Here is an 18,800-nt window from a genome sequence, read left to right on the forward strand (position 1 = left end):
ACAAGAGACTGATATTGTAAAGTTAACTTCATAACATCAGCACTGACTTACAGAAGATAACTGAACATTTTTAGCTTGTTGTTTATAGTTAGTACATACTTTTAAAATAGATACAAACAAGGCTTTGTGGTTAAGAAGTTTACTTCCCATCTACATAGCTTCAGATTCAGTCCCAATGCAGAGCACCATGGACAAGTGTCTTCTAATAAAGTTTGGGCCAACCAAAGCTTGTGAGTGGATTTTGTAGGCAGAAACTCAAAGTCTGTCATGTGTATATGTGAGTGCACCAAAAGTAATCATGTCTCCTTGTCTGGGTTTCACATGACAGTTAAATGATGATGAGTGTCAGAAGATGAGCAGCAAAAATATGCTCATAAATTTTGTGGATGCTGCCACACTGGTGAGATTGATGCAACCTTGATATTTAGCTTGAACATATACAGATCAATGCTGTAGAAAAAGAAAAAATAGTGGGAAGGAACTTAATCCAAATTTGATCATAACCAGACTTTATTACATTCACTCTAACACTTTTCTATGCCAGCTCATTAGCAACTATTTCCTGTTATGTCACCAGTTAGAAGAAACTACTATTGCCAAACAAATTGTATTAATTAATGTTGACAAAGTGCTTTTAATGTGGATAAAACCATGTTAAAATCACTCGTGCTAATGCCACATAAAGAGCAGCCAGTACACTCGGCAGAGTGGTTGGCATTAGGAAGGGTATCCAACCATATAAACCATGCTAGAACAGACGATGATACTCGATGCAGTCCCTGGCCTTGCCAGCTTTGTCAAACCATCCAAGCTGTACTAGCATGGAAAACATACATTAGAATGATGATGTAATTCCACAGCAAAGTGTTTATCAAAGTAAAACAACAGTTACACTAGGCACCATACTTTCTGCTGGCTTTAATCAACTGAATAACCAAGTAAAACTAGTTGCATGGAAGACAATCAGAAAAGAAAGACTTCTCAACACAGGGAAGGTTAAAATAGCCTTGGTGACATGACCATTGGGTTGAGTCACATGACATTGTCATACAAAATGCATGCAACTCAACAAAAATAAAACACTGACACTACACTTTGTTCTAAAAGTACGTGTTTATGTTAAAAGCAGAAAAGATTTCCTTTTTCTTCATGCTGACTGCCACACTGTCACTGGAAATGTTCAGAGATGACTCCATTCTCAACTCCCAACAGAGAGTAAAGTCAAGTATCATCAATATCATTTAAATGTTCACTTTTCCATGCTTACATGGGTCCGATGGAATTTACTGATGTAAATCTACAGCCAAGCCTTACCTGTTACCAAGCAAAGTAACATTTCCTCATCGTCAGATATGCTTTTCCAAAATACTGGAAATAAACAACATTCATTTACAACAATTATGTGATGTGAAGACAAGGACACAAACAACTGCCACTATAATAACTCTGAAGTAAGCATTTGATGTTTCTTGGGTGAAGAAGCAGTAAAACTTCAGTAACAAAGTGTGGGTGTTTTACAAACTTCATGTGTTGAGTGTGGAAATAGTGCAAAGGTGCAATGAAAATTTAAGGCACCATTCTTATGCAACAAACTAGTTATTTGTGCAGTCCATCTGATTATATTAACAAAAACGGTCATTTATAAATATGCATATTTATATATATATATATATATATATATATATACATACATACACACACACACATCTTACATAAAAACACTTCCATATTCACACATATATATAACCCTATTCTGTATGTGTATATAAACATATACAGGATGCGATGGGTAAATTGTCACCATTTTATATTTTTAATTTTGTCAAGTACACAGTACAGTAGAGTTGTGGAGGCGCAATGGCCCAGTGGTTAGGGCAGCGGACTCGCGGTCATAGGATCGCGGTTTTGATTCCCAGACCGGGCGTTGTGAGTGTTTATTGAGTGAAAACACCTAAAAGCTCCACGAGGCTCCGGCAGGGGATGGTGGTGATCCCTGCTGTACTCTTTCACCACAACTTTCTCTCACTCTTACTTCCTGTTTCTGTTGTACCTGTATTTCAAGGGGCCAGCCTTGTCACTCTCTGTGTCATGCTGAATATCCCCGAGAACTACGTTAAGGGTACACGTGTCTGTGGAGTGCTCAGCCACTTACACGTTAATTTCACAAGCAAGCTGTTCCGTTGATTCAGATCAACCGGAACCCTCATCATCGTAACCGACGGAGTGCTATGGAACAGTAGAGTCAGTTGGGCACTGTCTATGATAAAAACAGCACCGTGATACAATTCACTTTGCCACAAATTTGGAAACAACATACTGTACTGCTTGGCATTTGCACTGGAAGCTCTTTTACAAACATTTCAGAGTGTTTGGGTGTCAATCTGAGGACACCTAGAGTGATAAAAATCAAACATCCCATCAACATCATGGTGTTTGGAGTGATCACCAGTGATGGTGACGTTATACCTCCAATCATCTTCCCACACAGCCTCACACTCAATACAGAAGCCTACACGAAATGCCTGGAGGAGGTAGTGCTGCCCTGGGTCAAGAGGGTGGCTACTGGAAGACCCTATGTCTGGCAACAGGACTCTGCACCATTCCACACAAGCAGGAGACCCCAGTCATAGTTGTCAGACAATTTCTGCGACTACATAACCCCTAACATCTAATCACCTAACTCTCCAGACTACAACCCGCTTCATTATTATGTGTGGGATGTAGTTGAGCGAGAGACCAACAAAACTCCTTGTAACAATCAAAGATGAACAGAAGGCAAGGATTATGGCAGCATTCATCAACTTAAACTAAGAGACCGTCCAGAAGAGATGCAGGAGATTCTGAAGTCGTCTGGAGGCCGTGGTTGAATCCAGTGGTGATTTTATTGAATAAATTTACTCTTTAGTTTTTCAAGATATTTTTACGTAATTTTGGTAAATATATCTGTTAAAAGGAGATGTCAGTGTCATTTTTGTATAATTTAGACAATATATTTACTGCACCCTGTGCATATATATATATATATACACACACACACACACATACACGTGGTGCCCCAGCGTGGCCACAGCCTTGACTGAAACTAGTAACAAGTAAACTATATATGTATATATACACACACACAGAGCCCTGAAATGTTTATAGTGTATCATATAGTTGTAGCATTTTATAACACACACATATACACCACATATGCAAGCACTCGACTCTGGGTGAGCTGCTGCTTTTGATGTTGTTAGACTTTGGCATGTGATAAGAATGTAGGTAGCACCAACACGATCGGATTTCAACTGGAAGAGAAAACAAAACAAAACTTCACCAGGGTTTATCAATGTGTGCAATACAGACACGAATTTCGATCATTAAGGTATTCGGTTGTTTGTATTTCACTGGAAACGTCATTAATGCCCTGTCGTAATTAATATAAAATCTGTTTCCTATTAACTTTCCGAGAGTGTATAGTTTTTAAAAGTAATTTTGCACATGAACGTTTTCAACGGTGTAAATTACGATTACGTTGATAAAGCTTAAGGAGGAAATCTGGTGGGGTTATGGATCATTCTTCCACTAACTTTGATTCTGTTATTGACGATTTTCATAACTTTCACGTTTTTATTTGTTTTCGTTTTCCTGAGGTGGGGGAAGGTTTATGTTTGCAACATCAACAAAAGCTACACTCGAAAACGTTTCTCTGCTAAATTTTGTTTACGCAAAGTCAAAGAGGGGGCGCTAAACTGTAGTTATGCCATTTTCCCTACTACTTAGTTATGAATAATAAACTTGTAGCTCAGCGGTGACGATACGAGATTACACGTACACTACGTATGTTTACACACACATACTATTGATTAAACTTGCAAAATATGTCAGAACTTCAACATCTAATTGTTATTGTCATTTCTTTCAACAATTAAGAGTGGAATGAATACACACACACATTTACACACGTTACATATATATGTATATAGCCCCTATATTCACTCATTTAGTGGGCCAAGTTATTGTGGAGTTTACATGAAAAGCTTCTCGACTAGAAACATGGCCTCCGCAAGTCACACTCAGAACAAATGTCATTTTTACAGGAAACATGACAACGGAAAAGGAAAAAAAGTGTTTCCGAACAATAGTTGATGGTGGAGGGGGAAATGGTTCTTTTTATTGTAGACCCAGAATGGTATTTGGCGTAAAATGTCCAATTACTTTGTGTCAGTTCCAGTGGCGAGAAAACGGAAGCCTCATCTCTCGCTTGAGAAAAGATGTGAGGGAAGAGAAAGAGAGGGAAACAGATGGGGGGGAGGATATAAACCAGCTGCCAGACTTATTGGAGACATATTACGCACACACTTTATGAATAATACACACACATACACAATACACACGCATACATACATCTTTTATCTTTTACTAGTTTCAGCTCGAGCTGCGGTCCTGCTGGGGCACCGCGGTTTAATATATATATTATATATTACACACGCACACATGCATACATACATATTACACATGTATTTATTATACACACACATACATACGTGTGTGTATTCTGTGTTCGATAATGCTGGATGGAGAGAATGAATAGGTAAAAGAGGAAGGATAAACGACTCACCTAGCGCCGAATATATCCTTTTTCGCGAGATTAACTCCAGCAATAATCTTTACATGAATTATCTGAGTAGTTCCAGGTACGTCGCTCTGCAAACAAAAAAAAAACTAAATAATAACAACAACAATAGGCGGCACAAGGCCAGCAATTTTAAAGGGAAGCAGTTCGTCGATATCATCGACCCCAGAATTTGACTGATACTGCGTTTTATCAAATCCAGAGGGAATAAAGGTAAATACTTCGGCTGGATTTGAACTCGGGACGTAAAGAGCAGCAACAAAAAATTGCAAACCATTATTTCCCCACCCCACAGCCAATAAAGTAGAGTGTAGGACGAGGACAATTTATAGAGATGTTTATAGAAAGATGGCACAGGAATTTAAAGGTTTCAATGTAGGAACGTGAATGTTAGAGAACCAAATTCTATAAACTTCGAAACTTGACACATGTCGAAGGAACCACAAGAACAGTGGTAACAAGACAAATAACAGTCAACCATCAAAATTAAATTTGCAATATCTACAGATGCTTAAGAAGTGACAGATGAATGGAAAGAGGGAGAAAATTGTGGAAAAATCAATATAAATAATTTCTAATATGACATTTTGAAGTTGTCATACATAATTTTTCCATGGTTAATTAAATGTTGCTGTTGTTTAAAGTTAAACTTTACATATATATTTTCTTTTATTATTATGATTACCAGAAGAGGGAGGCCACAACATCTCTACGCCAAACACGTTATATAGTGTGGTACAGATATATAATGCATAAAAGGCGTTAACAGATGTGTTGGTTATGTACTGTATGCATACATAGAAATGAATAAGGTGTGAAGTGGAAAAAAAAACTGCTGATTGTTCATGTTTACTTACAGGGATTTCCTGCAAGCCGTATATTTCATTTTGGGCAGCCATAAACAAGCGAAGTTAACAGTTAGACAGTCGTGAGATAGTGTGTGAGTTAGTTGTGATGGGAGGTGATAAATAGTAGCACTAACAGAGAGGGAGAGTGAGAGAGAGGGAGAGCGACAAAGACAGCTATAGAAAGGAAGTGAGAGACAGAGAGAGAAAGAGTTATAGAAAGAGGGTGAGAAGACAGCTGTAGAAAGGAGGGGAGAGAGAAAGAGAGCATGACACACGCACACATACACAGAACTATAGAGATTAGATGAGAGAAAAACAGCTATAGAAAGAAGGTGAGAGAGGGAGATAGTTATAGAAAGGGGGTGAAAGAGAGGAAGAGCCATGAAAGAAAGGAGGCAGAGATAGAGGGAAGAATCTATAGAAAGATATTTACAGAAAGAGTAGGAAAAAGACAGCTTTGAAAATAGAAGACATATGTAAAGAGGGAGAAAGTTATAGAAAGGAAGGATGAAGGCAGAAAGAGAGGGAAAGGTTGTAGAAAGGGAGGTAGAGAGAAAAAGACAGGGCATTGAACTGACAGTGCGTGGAAGGGTAGAAGTGACAGTGTTCATATTGGTTATTATTAGGAGTAGCCAGCGTCATACAAGGAGTGTAAAAAGGAGTGTTATATATATACATATATATTTTTGTTTTTTTTAAAGTGTGGGTGATTGAGGTGGCATTTTTCTTACATAACCATTCTATTATTCTAATGTACTTCTATTACATTTAATCTAATGCAAAATTAGTCATGAAACAAAAATTTAAATGTTATTTTACCAAAAAAATCTAAATTTAGATTTAATTCATATACATAAAACTTTTTTGAAGATTAAAGACTATACATACACACACATTTATTTATTTACATCATACATACACACAACGTACAAAAACATATGAGAGAGAAAATGACAAGTAAAACGTATGTATGCATCGTATATGTATTTATATACTAGCATTTTGGGGTGTATATGCATGCTTCAGTCTGTGTTGCTATTTCCTACACAGCGCGCACGTGCAAGTGAGTATACCCAAATACATATATTTATGCACTAACTTCAGCATCTTAGCCGCTTTGCTGAACACTCACATATATGTTAGTTAGTGAACACTATACATAATGTCATTCTAACTCTATCTCAGTATACACACTAGTTTTATCTGATGTAGCATAACGAACTGTAATCATAAATTAGTGTCACTTGCCTGGACAAATGACAAGACAACAAGTAATAGTAGTAAAAACATAAAAGCTATGCTCCACTGAAGACAGGGTCGTTGAATGTGTGTGCGTGTGTTTGTGCTATGTTTACGACACAACAAATGCTGTCTGTTAATTCTCACAAGACCTAAGTGCAGTTAAAGCTCGGAAGGTAAAAGCCAGAACAGGATGGTAGAAGACAGTGCGTCTGAGAGGTGTACACTGTTTTAGTAAAACAGCTAAATTTTGTCCATTCAAAATACACTCACTTTTTCTTCCCAATCACAAGCTTTCTGATGGTTCATCCATATAAGAAATGCCATCATAGTCATATGTTCGCTTGCATCACCTTTTTATCGTTCGTTCGTCTATCATGCAACTCTCATGAAAACATCCATCATTATGCAAAATATCGGTTAAACTAAGCAAAATTCAGTATTGAATTCTGCCGCCATCTTTGAGAAATAGTGCTGTAGGGCCATGTATATTGGGTGTCCACTGTGAGCACCGCACAACCATCAGAGGTAGTAAAAGCTATCATAAATATCGTTATCACTCAATAATATGGTCATGAACCATAATGGGAAAACTCATTATTCTGTCCCTTGTTATGAAATACTCTGAGTTATACTGAGATAGCACTGCACATCTCACAGCTTGTTGCATTATATATACTGGACAGATGGAGAGATAATGGGAGAGTGATAAAAATAAGGTCTTTTCACCAGTTTTTTTAAATTCACTTTTACATCTCTCTCGAAGAAAAATACTCTTTCTTTCTAGCATTCTACACTCCCTCTCCCACAAACTAGCCTCTTTAGTTTGGTTGTTCAAATTCATTGAACCCCTTTCCTCTTCCAATTTTTTAATATTCAGCTTATTAGTTAAGACTTATTCTTTCTTACTCATTTTCACACTTCCCTCTAATAAATACTGCATTTTTGTATTTGCATACATTTTCGTATATGCATAAATAAATTTAAATAGATGTTAGCAAGTGAGACTGATTTTCCTTATGGTAATTCTGTTCATGTGGTAGACTGAAATAATATGCCTTTACAAATCTATTAATGTAAACCTAGAAACAAAGATTAAAACAGACTGAAACACCTAGATATTCCTTTTTAATGTTGACTTTTGAGCAATACTTGTGCCAGCATGGCACCACAGAACACACTAACATAATAATCTTCATATGCAACTCAAGAAGAAGCATGTCATACTATCTGTGAAGCAGAAACAAACTTATAGTGATGTTTCATACTTGTGTTTCAGTGACGAAAGTTTCTGAAAAGTATGACATTAAAAAGCAGACAATTTCAAGAATATGCAAGACTAAAGACAAACTGACTACATTTTCTTTGAAATATAATACTGATTTCAAATTTTGGCACAAAGCCCGCAATTTCAGGGAAGAGAGTAAGTTGATTACATTGACCCTGATTACTCAACTGGTACTTATTTTATCAACCCTAAAAAGATGAAAGACAAAGCTGAACTCAGTGGAATTTGAACTCAGAGCAAGAAAACAGACAAAATACCACTAAGCATGTCATCTGGCATGCTAACAATTCTGCCAGCTCACTGCCTTCTTTGAGACATAGTACTAATGCAAATTTTAAATCATTATTAGTTGGTGCATAGAAGGCTATGAAAAATGTAAAAGGCACAAATCCTAAGAAAGCAGTAACAAAGTTTGTTATCCAGCAACAATCCCATACTAATTACACCCAAGTTGTTTAAATTCAAATTCCAGCAACAATCCCATGCTAACTACATCCAAGCTGTTTAAATTCAAAGTGCTGCTGTCAAACACAGTATGTATTTTCAAAGTTCAATGCATCAGTTGCCTGTGCATTGTTACCACTCTAAGATGTTCAACATGCATATCTTTGGTGACTGGTTTTACTCACATTTCATTCTAGCAGTGCATAAATACTAGGAAGAGGTCTTCAAATTTCCTGCCAATGCCAGTGTCGCATACTTGGCACATAAGAATCACCCTTCAAACTTTGGGCCTCATGGAGGCAGTGACAAGTGACCAAGATCACTGGCAATATACTGTGCTTGAGAAAACCTGTGAAGCCAAGTGGGATCATAGTTGTGGCCAATATCAGTGTTTTGTAACTGGCACACATGCTGATGACACATAAATAACACCCACTACACTCTTGGAGTGGTTGGCATTAGAAAGGGCATCCAACTGTAGAAACCATGCCAAATCAGACTGAAACCGGATGCAGCTCCCCAGTTTTCAGTCAAACCATCCAACCCATGTCAGCATGGAAAATGCACTTTCTCATCCAAATGGTTACCAACATGAGAATAACAACAGCAGAATAAGATGCATGAACTTAATACCCAATGTTATCTCCATTATCCAACTAATGAATTAAGGCAGGGAAGGGGGAGTCAAATAAAGTGGTCAATAGTATTTACTGATTAAAGGGGTCAGTAAACACCTGAAATGATTTTGAGCAATAAGGGAACTGAATTATTAGTAAACTGAATCCAGAATAACATGGGTAATTTCCAGCCAAATATTGATGCAATAACTAGTATCCACCAAACACTTATTTCACATTAAATAAATCAATATAATTTCGCAGAATTTTTATTGTTCTTTATCAATTTCCTTATATTTCTTTAAATATTTCTGATTAAAAATTGGTATTGACACAAAAGAATGAAGGAATTATGGTTCTTGAACCAAGGAATTTTTTATTAGTCAAACTTCTTAATTTATTTTAGAAACTTACATGATAGGTGGGGGAAATAAGTTTTCAATGGTTCCATGAAGGGGCCAACAATATAAGAAGTTTGCCACCACCTGGATAGATATAATACAAACTAAGTTACTTGAACAATATTTTTGTAGCATGGTAAACAACCAAACTTGTCTGTTCTACGATATCCAACCATTTTACATTATATTTTTCACTCAGGATACACCAACACTGCTAGATATAATGAAATGGTAGGATGGGAAAACAAACCCAAGAACCCCTGATTTGGAATGTGTTTGTATGTGTTTTAGTGTCAGCTTTTCCATACTATATGGCATGTAAAAAGCACCATCCGAACGTGATCGTTGCCAGGCCTGCCATACTGGCCCCCTGTGCCGGTGGCACGTAAAAAGCACCCACTACACTCTCAGAGTGGTTGGTGTTAGGAAGGGCATCCAGCTGTAGAAACTCTGCCAGGCCAAACTGGAGCAGCCACTGGCTCTCCAAACCTCAGTCAAACTGTCCAAAACATGCCAGCATGGAAAACGGACGTTAATCAGTGATGATGATGATGATATGAGTCAGAGAGAATTCATTGAGGTAAATACGGTTAATGTTCTTGTTGGACTTTTCCAGTAAAAACATAAGTGGTGGTGGGGAAGGGTTCCAGAGGACTGACATTCTGGTAAGAAACAACAGAGTTTGGGTTATTAGTTTAGGGCAATTTGGGTCACATCATCTTATTTTAGAAATTTACATGATAAGTAGGAGAAATAACTACAGGTGATACAATACACTTGTGGTCAGGATCCCTTTGATCATAAAGGATTATTAAAGAGCATAGAATCCATCTAAATCATTTTGACAACCACAAATATATTTTACCTGTATTACATCATTCACAGCCAAAACAAAATCTATTTACAATATGGCCACCCATCCCATTTATTATTCTGCTAACAACACTTTCAAATAATTGTACCACTAAGCATATGAATTACATGGATGATATTTCAACTATTTGTGACACCAATGTATACTTTATTACGGCACTATGTAATATTGGATTTTCTATAATTGTCCTATTATGTTAATTTCTCACCACTGAATTATGTATAAAGTGAGATTCTCACGCAACGTGTTTGTCGTTATTTATTATAAAAAAGAATGCAACATCATCTATAGTTGAATATTGATTGCTTGAAGAAATATTATAATTTCCACAATGTCATCAATATGGATCAACTCTTCTCAGTTGAATGAGCTTCAGGCTGACCAAAACCTCATGAGTAGATTTGGTTGACAGACACTGAAAGAAGCCAGTCATGTGTGTGTGTCTCCTACCACTGCTTGACAACCAATGTTGGTGTGTTTAGATCCTTATAACTTAGCAGTTCAGCAAAAGAGATTGATAGAATAAGTACCAAGTTTAAAACAATGCCAAAGCTGACACTGCAACTTAATGCAGCCTCGAAACCTGTCAAACCTGCAACCCATGCCAGCATAGAAAACACATGTTAAATGATGATGATCATGACAATGATCACTTTAAAACAGTAAGTTTAAATTTTATTTCATAAAGCAACACATGATCTCAGGTTAGTTGGTATGAAGAGGGTTAAAAATGCAAGCATCTCAAAGCAAAATGTTTTAAGTTTGCAAACTGTTCAACACTGGAAACACCAGATTATTTATCACACACAAAAAAGTTTTACGTCTGCTTTCCATACCGATGTGAGGGTTGGATGGTTTGCCATGGGCAGGGCCATTTTATACCCTGATGCTCACTGACAGTTACTAACAGATTCATGCCCAGAGACTGTTACTAACTGACTGGTGCTCATATACGAGGGGCGTTCAATAAGTAATGCCCCTGACCCACTTCCCATAGCAGTAGAGCAACGAAACTTGGCACAGTTATTAGTCTTTTTCTACATAGGAACCACCCAGAGTTACGCATTTCTCCCATCGTTTGATGCGGCTCTGGAGACCGTTTTTGTAGAAGAACCCAGCTTGGTCCTCTAACCTCAACATGACTTCAGAAATCAAGGCTGCATCATCTGGGAAATGCTTGCCTTTCAAAAACAACTTCATGATTGAGAAGAGGTGAAAATCAGAGGGTGCAAGGTCAGGAAAGTAGGGGGGATGGGGAGGAGTTCATAGCCATACGCCTGTGCTTCTGATCTGGCGACAAGCGAGTTGTGGACCGGAGCGTTGTCCTGCAGGAGGAGGATACCTTTGCTGATCTTGCCCCGCCTCTTGATTTTGATAACTTCTCTTAATTTCCTCAAAAGTGAAGCATAATAGGCTCCTGCAATTGTGGTACCCTTTGCCAGGAAATCTGTCATCACTACTCCGTCCTGGTCCCAGAAGACTGTGAGCATGACCTTGCCAGCGGAGGGCTGCACCCTTGCCTTCTTTGGAGGGGGTGAGTCATGGTGCTTCCACTGCATTGACTGGGCTTTGGTCTCTGGATCATCGTGATGGACCCAGGTTTCATCCTGTGTAATCAGTCTTTTGAAAAATTTTGACTCATCTTCTTGGCACATCTCCAAATTCACCCTCGAGCACTCGACGCGTTCTTGCTTCTGGAAAGGCGTGAGCAACCTGGGAATCCATCTGGCAGACACCTTTTGCATATGCAAATGGTCATGAATGATAGTTTCCACAGACCCGGTACTAATCTTGACCTCATGGGCTATTTGGCAAATAATTATGCATCGATCTTCCAAAATGGCAGCCTCAACTTGACGGACAGATGCCTTATCAATGGCAGAGTTCCGACCATGTTTGAATTCACGATGCCAGCGTTTTACAAGGTCATATGATGGGGCATCATCACCATAAGTTACTTTCATTTCATCAAAAGTCTCCCGTGGTGTGCGTCCTTTCAAATACAAAAACCGGATCACTGCTCGACACTCAACAGGCTCCATTTCACACTTGACTCGGTTCAAACACCTGTAAATCAGAAACCACAATTAATTCAGAGCTGTAATTTGCCACTTACTCTATAGAGATATAAATGATTGCACATGCAAAATTTCAGCTAGATCAAACAACTGCAAGTGGGTCAGAGGCATTACTTATTGAACGTCCCTCGTATGTCATTTGACTAGAGTTCTACAGTTGGATACTCTCCCTATTAAAGACTATTGTACAGCATAAACTGGGTGCACTTTTCTCTTGGCTCCAACATCAAAGAGGCCAACTAGTTTTTTGCCAAGACAAGACTAAAAGGACTTCACAATCCCATGCTTTCTCTGCCCATTTACTAACCACTTCACAACATGTACTGAATATACTTTTTTTTTCCTGGCACCAACATTAAAGAAGTTAACTTGTTTTTGTTGATACAACACTAAAAAGACAGCACAGTTTCATGCTTTCTCTCCTCATTTACCAACCACTTTACACAGTGGAATTTTTATCACGGTACTAACACTAGAGAAGTTGAAGAGTTCTCAACAAGACAGGGTAACTAAAAGGGACCTCATAACCCTATAGTTTCTCTGCTCATTTGACAACTTTATAGTGTGTACTGGGTGAACTTTCATGGTACCAACATTAAAGAGGTCACCTCACTCGCCAATCACTGTAAAGCGAGTGTGGTTGTGGGGAGCCATTAGTAAATCCCATTAGTTTAACACATACCGTGATCTTCTAATTCAGTTTGCAACAGGGAGACATGATGCAGCTTCAAAAACAATTTATCTTGGTGTAACAGTCTCAAAAACAAACCATTTATCCCAAGACAAGATATTATCAACTCCTAAACATTACTATCTTGAGTCTTAGGGCTCTCACAACTGCTTACCCAGTTTCCATGGTATATAAGAGATCACAACATCTCTCCCTAAAAGGGACACTAATCCATCACAAGATTACTCATTCACAGCTGAGTGAACTGGAACATGAAACGGAGCGCTTTTGTTAAGGACACAAAGCACAGCTCAATCCAGGAATTCAAACCATAATCTTTTGATCATAAATCTGTGATACCCAAACCACTAGGCCAAGAACCATCAAAACAGGAGAACTCTGATGAAAATCACAAATGCTTGGATATACCATTTTTAAACTTATACACTAATGATGATAACATAATTTTGGAAACAGATGGAGGTGGGGAAGGGGATATCAAATCAGCACTCTGCTACAAGTGCAATAAACAATCCTAACAGACCAAAAATAACAAGAACTGCCTGCTTATTTGAATAATTATAATGTTCCAACAATAAACAATGGAGGCGTCTTTCTGTTAGATTTTCAATTGTTAACTCCTGAGTTTTGTTCTGCTCACGAATTACCAACTTTTTGCCATTTCTTCTAAAGGAATTTCATTGTTGTGTAGTGAATGTAGTATTGGATATTGCATAATTGGTTAATTACATTGTTAATTACAAACAGTAGATTTATGAGATTACGAATGTCCAATGTACATACATGCTCACCATTCATTATAAAGAATAGATAAAACAAATTGGTTGGTTGATTGCTTGGTAACTTCTGAAGTTGTTGGATATTGATTTCTTAAAAATTAAGGATTCTAATGTAGACATTGCCCCTTTATGTCAATAAGTAAAGTGCTGGGTTGATTCTTCTTTTTCCCTTTCACTCTTATATGTGTGGGTGTCTGTGTGTTTTGGTGTTTGTCCCCCCACTGCTTGACAATTTGTGTTGGTTTCTTTATATTCCCATAACTTGGTGGTTCAGCAAAAGAGAAAGACAGAATAAGAATGAGACTTAAAAGTGCTACACCTTTCACTGATTGAAACAAGTAATATATCATCATTTAACATCTGCTTTCCTTGCTGACATGGATAGGACAGTTTGCAAAGGAACTGGCAAACTGCAGTACAGAATCAAACTTCAATATCATCTTTGGCACGACTTCAACAGCTGGATGCTCTTCCTAATATCAACCACTTTACAGACTGTAGTGAGTGCTTTTTATGTACCACAGGAACTAGTGAGGTTGCCATGAATCTTGCAAGACAGAAAAGAATAAAGGAAAAAAGTTCCCACTTCTAAGAGGAAGTATTTGGAAGGTGGAGGTGGATGGCTTTTATATCAGATGTTGAAAAGCTAAAGCAGTGGTTCTCAAAAGGGGTCCATATAAGATTCTGTGGGGGTCCATGCAACAAAATGATAAATTTGGGAGCCACAATAGTATTTTAAGGGCCCCTGACAAAATTTTTTTTAGATGTATGTAGTGGTATGTATTGCAAGAAACAGCTAGGTTTCTTTCTCCAGCATTTTACATAGTTCAACCTACACAAGTTAATGTGTGGAAAACAAAATAGGAATTTTGAAAGAAGTTTCTACAAAACTAGTTTTTAAACATCAAATAGCAACCAAAGGGGTCCATAGATAAAAAATGGTTGAGAACCCCTGGGCTAAAGTATGATAGAGGGACAAGCACAGCAGATGCATGGATGAAGGAGAAAGAGGAAAGTAGTGATGGGGTGCTAGAGCAAACTTTCAAGAAACAAGAAAGTGAGCATAATAATGTGTGTGTGTGTGTGTATATGTGAGTGTGGCACAGCTAATAGGGGGGCAAAGAGATGTGACTACTCCCCACAAGCACATTTTTTCAAAATTGGCACCTTTTCAATAATTTCTTTTAACTCTTTAGTTACCTATATCATTAGTTGTGAGTTTCATACATAATAATATTGTTACTGAAACATGAAATTAATGAATGTAGAATACAATTACATGTACTATAACTAATGAAATATTTTCAATTTAATATGAGGAATGAGTTAATAATTGTTTGGTATGTATCATGGTGCCTTTTGTTTTTAATGTGCTTACCCTTACTCAACTATAGAACCTGGCTACGTCTCTGATATATACATCATCATTTAACATCCATTTTCCATACTGGCATGGGTTGGACAGTTTGACTGCAAACAGGAAAGCTAGTGGGCTGCACCAGGTTCCAATCTGTTCTGGTATGGTTTCTACAGCTGGATGCCCTTCCTAATACCAACCATTATACACACACAATCATGATCATCATCTTATCCATACTTGCATGGGTCAGGCTGAAATCTTCAAGCACATTTTCAATAGTCAGATGTCCTTCCTGTCATCAACCCTCATATGTTTCAAAGCAAGTTAATATTTCCCCATTGGCCAAACATGTTTTCATGGAGGACTGGAAATGAATGACACCTCTTCGATGAGACTGACACTTGTTTAAAACTATCACACGATGTCAAGGCGAGACAGTACAAACACATACACACATATATCAGGCTGCATTCAGTTTCCATCTAACAGAGCCACCCACGAGGCTTTGGTCTGCTCGAGGATACAGTAGTAGAAGACACTTCCCCAAAGGGCTGTGCAGTCAGAGGGAATCTGAAACCACATGGTTAGGAAGCAAACTCCTTAACTACACATACATGCCTGCACACTACATACATACATCTTACACATATATACATATCTATGTTCGTTCGTTCGTACACCCACCCATATATATATATATATATATATATATATATATATATATATATATATATACACACATATACATACAGTAATCACTCGCCATATAGCGGTTCACCTATCGCGTCCTCAGTACATCGCGGATTTTTCTGGTTAATTTATATCGCAGGTTTCTGCGGCAGATATTAAAATTATATTAAATTATATTAAAATTTTTAAATGCCGATTTTCTTTGTAGATTCGGAATATCCGCAGTCGAAAAGGTGGGTTTCTGTAGAAAAAAAATAATAAATAAATAACCGAAAGAGGGTGCGGTTCATGTTCTTTACCTCCGCCATATATACATAAATATACATACTGTTCCATGAGAAGAGGTGTTACGGTCCACTACCAGCATCCTTTTCTAAGAGAAATGGCGAAGAGTTAGCAACCTCTTAGTAAAAACTAATTTGTTATGGCATCAGTCAAAAGACTGATGAAAATATGGAGAGCACGGAACAGAACTACAGAAAAGGTGGTAGGAGGAGAAAGCTAATCTGTAAACTGTTTTATTTTTCTGAAATGCTTCTCTCTTTAAATGTCAAATTTGCGCGATTGCACGGTTTCCATGGAGAAACAATTCGAATCTCGTGCCTGGTGAGCACGTGCTCATAGGTAATTATATGATGTGTGTGTGCAAGCATGTATGAATGTATGTAGCAGTTCGATTGCCTATGTGTATGTGCGTGCGTGAGTGTGTATTTACGAATATGTACGTATGCCGCTTGATTGTCTCTGAGTTTGTGTATATATGCTCATGTTAGGTATGTCTGCATGTTTGGGTGTGTGTGTTGGATAAATGACGTGAAAATTAAATTACGGCCGGTATGTTTGAAAACAAAAGCATAAAGCAAAACCATTATTAACAACACTATTACTATCAGCAAGCCTTCTACATATTTATTAACACACATAAATAACAGTAATCTATAATTATTATACGATCCGGAAAACCAAAAACTATTTCACAATCGATAAACAATTTGTTATATATACACATTCATATTTAATAGCTTAATAGCTGAAACAGAAAAATACCAACAGCTAAGAGGTTACGTATACAACACAGAATAATAATAATAATTATTATTATTATTATTATTGTTGTTGTAGTTATTGTTACAAAAGGATAAAGCAAAAACAAGAAAAATTGAAATTTCGTCATAATTACCATATCTCCAGCCCTAATCACACCTTTGTATGTATTAGAAGAAGCAGCTAATACTAAGAAGGTCTTTTTCTAGCTGATAACTTGACACGAGGTAAAAATATAATCGAGGTTACTGGATGAAAAAATATTGACATATATTCGTTTCCTACTTTATTGTTGGTGGAGTGGATCAGTAACCGAGAAAGACACATTATATATATATTGGATCAGTAACCGAGAAAGACACAGTATATATATATATATATATATATATATATATTATATATATATATATATATATATATATATATTGGATCAGTAACCGAGAAAGACACATTATATATATATATATATATATATCGTTTGTAGAAAACATAAATCTGAAAGAAGCACACTCTAAGATGTAGAACAGTATATTTAACAAAAAACATTATATATATATGTGTGCGCATATATAAAATGTATGTATATACATGTGCATATGGGTGTACTTATGTGTGTATATGCATGTATAAATGTATGTGCACATGCGAGTATATAAATATATACATACGTGCGTGTGCGTGTGTATACGCACATGGATAGTTTCACAAATATAGCAATTGAAAAAGTACTCCCCGTCCTCAAATCAAAGACCATGCTCGCTAATTGAGAATTTATTTAGTTCATCAATTAACAATTTTGAGACATCAGACTTCATTACTTCTGTAAATAAGTACCGTATTCTCACCTCCCACCAAAGCCGGAGAACTTTACGAAAACGCAAAAATTTTGGACGAAACATGACACAATGTTACAAATAACATATATATACGTAAAGAAATAATGATTTCAAAAATAAATACCATTTGTTTTGAGTTTAGACTTTTGTTTTCTAAGGTAATTTTTGAATCGGTTAAAATGTATGTCAGTTTCGAGTATTGAATGATAAAAGGTTTGAAAGGACGGTAAAGGCGTAGGGAGACTGTTGTAAGTGAAACTAGAGAAAAACTGAGTAGAAATGGGATATGATTGAAGGAAAGAAGGAAGTAAAGGCAGGCTTGCCTGTAGTTGTTATGAGTGAATACGGATAGAAAAGGGATTTTTTTTAAAGCCAATGAATGGTGTGTTAGTAATCTATGAAAAGAATTTATGGTTGGTCGCTTAGATAGGGTGTGTCATGTGAATGGACTCCTAGGTGTATGTAAATCTATAGCTACATAGGCTAATACACCTATGATGATAGGTACAAATGAAAATTTAGTCAAGGTACAAGTGCTCTCGCATTAATTCGCCATAAATACTCTCGTGTGTATGTGTGTGTATGTAAGTATGCTTGTAATGTGTGTATATGTGTGCGTTTTATTATTTTAAAAGCAGAAGTCACAAAAAGTGTCTCAAGTTCCGAAAGTTGCGTGAACGAAGTCAGATTGTAATTTCTACCGTTTGCAATAAAATATACTGTTATACCAAATATGTATACACACAGAGACACACACAAAGATATATATGTGTGTGTGTACATACACACACAGAGATAGACATTGAGGGGTAGACAGACAGAATCAACAACATATCATTTAACGTCCACTTTCCATAGTGGCATTGGCTGAGCTGCTCTTTACGGTCAGAGTCCTATTTTACTAAGATCTACAGCGCCCAAAGACTTGGTGCCATTACTTGTCATTTAGCTCAGATTCTGTTGCTAGATGCAATTCCTATGGCCAACCACTTT

The 18,800-nt window shown here is 37.1% G+C and overlaps 1 protein-coding gene across 12 annotated transcripts in view; it reads right to left on the reverse strand.

Moving 5' to 3' along the window:
- Window positions 1-18,800, reverse strand: part of LOC115222300 (E3 ubiquitin-protein ligase NEDD4) — a 349,242-nt gene that overhangs the window by 132,918 nt on the left and 197,524 nt on the right. For 9 of the 12 annotated variants that reach the window (XM_036499996.1, XM_029792502.2, XM_029792488.2 and 6 more), the window contains one exon: window positions 4,604-4,689. In XM_036499996.1, coding sequence (XP_036355889.1) covers window positions 4,604-4,689 — 86 coding nt within the window. Of the gene's footprint in view, window positions 1-4,603; window positions 4,690-5,475; window positions 5,629-17,107; window positions 17,127-17,931; window positions 18,235-18,800 lie in introns of those variants that run through there. The other 3 variants (XM_036500020.1, XM_036500016.1, XM_029792517.2) reach the window with 3 other exon arrangements.

The sequence above is a fragment of the Octopus sinensis genome, linkage group LG2, assembly GCF_006345805.1.
Source record: "Octopus sinensis linkage group LG2, ASM634580v1, whole genome shotgun sequence".
Taxonomy (NCBI): Eukaryota; Metazoa; Mollusca; class Cephalopoda; order Octopoda; family Octopodidae; genus Octopus; species Octopus sinensis.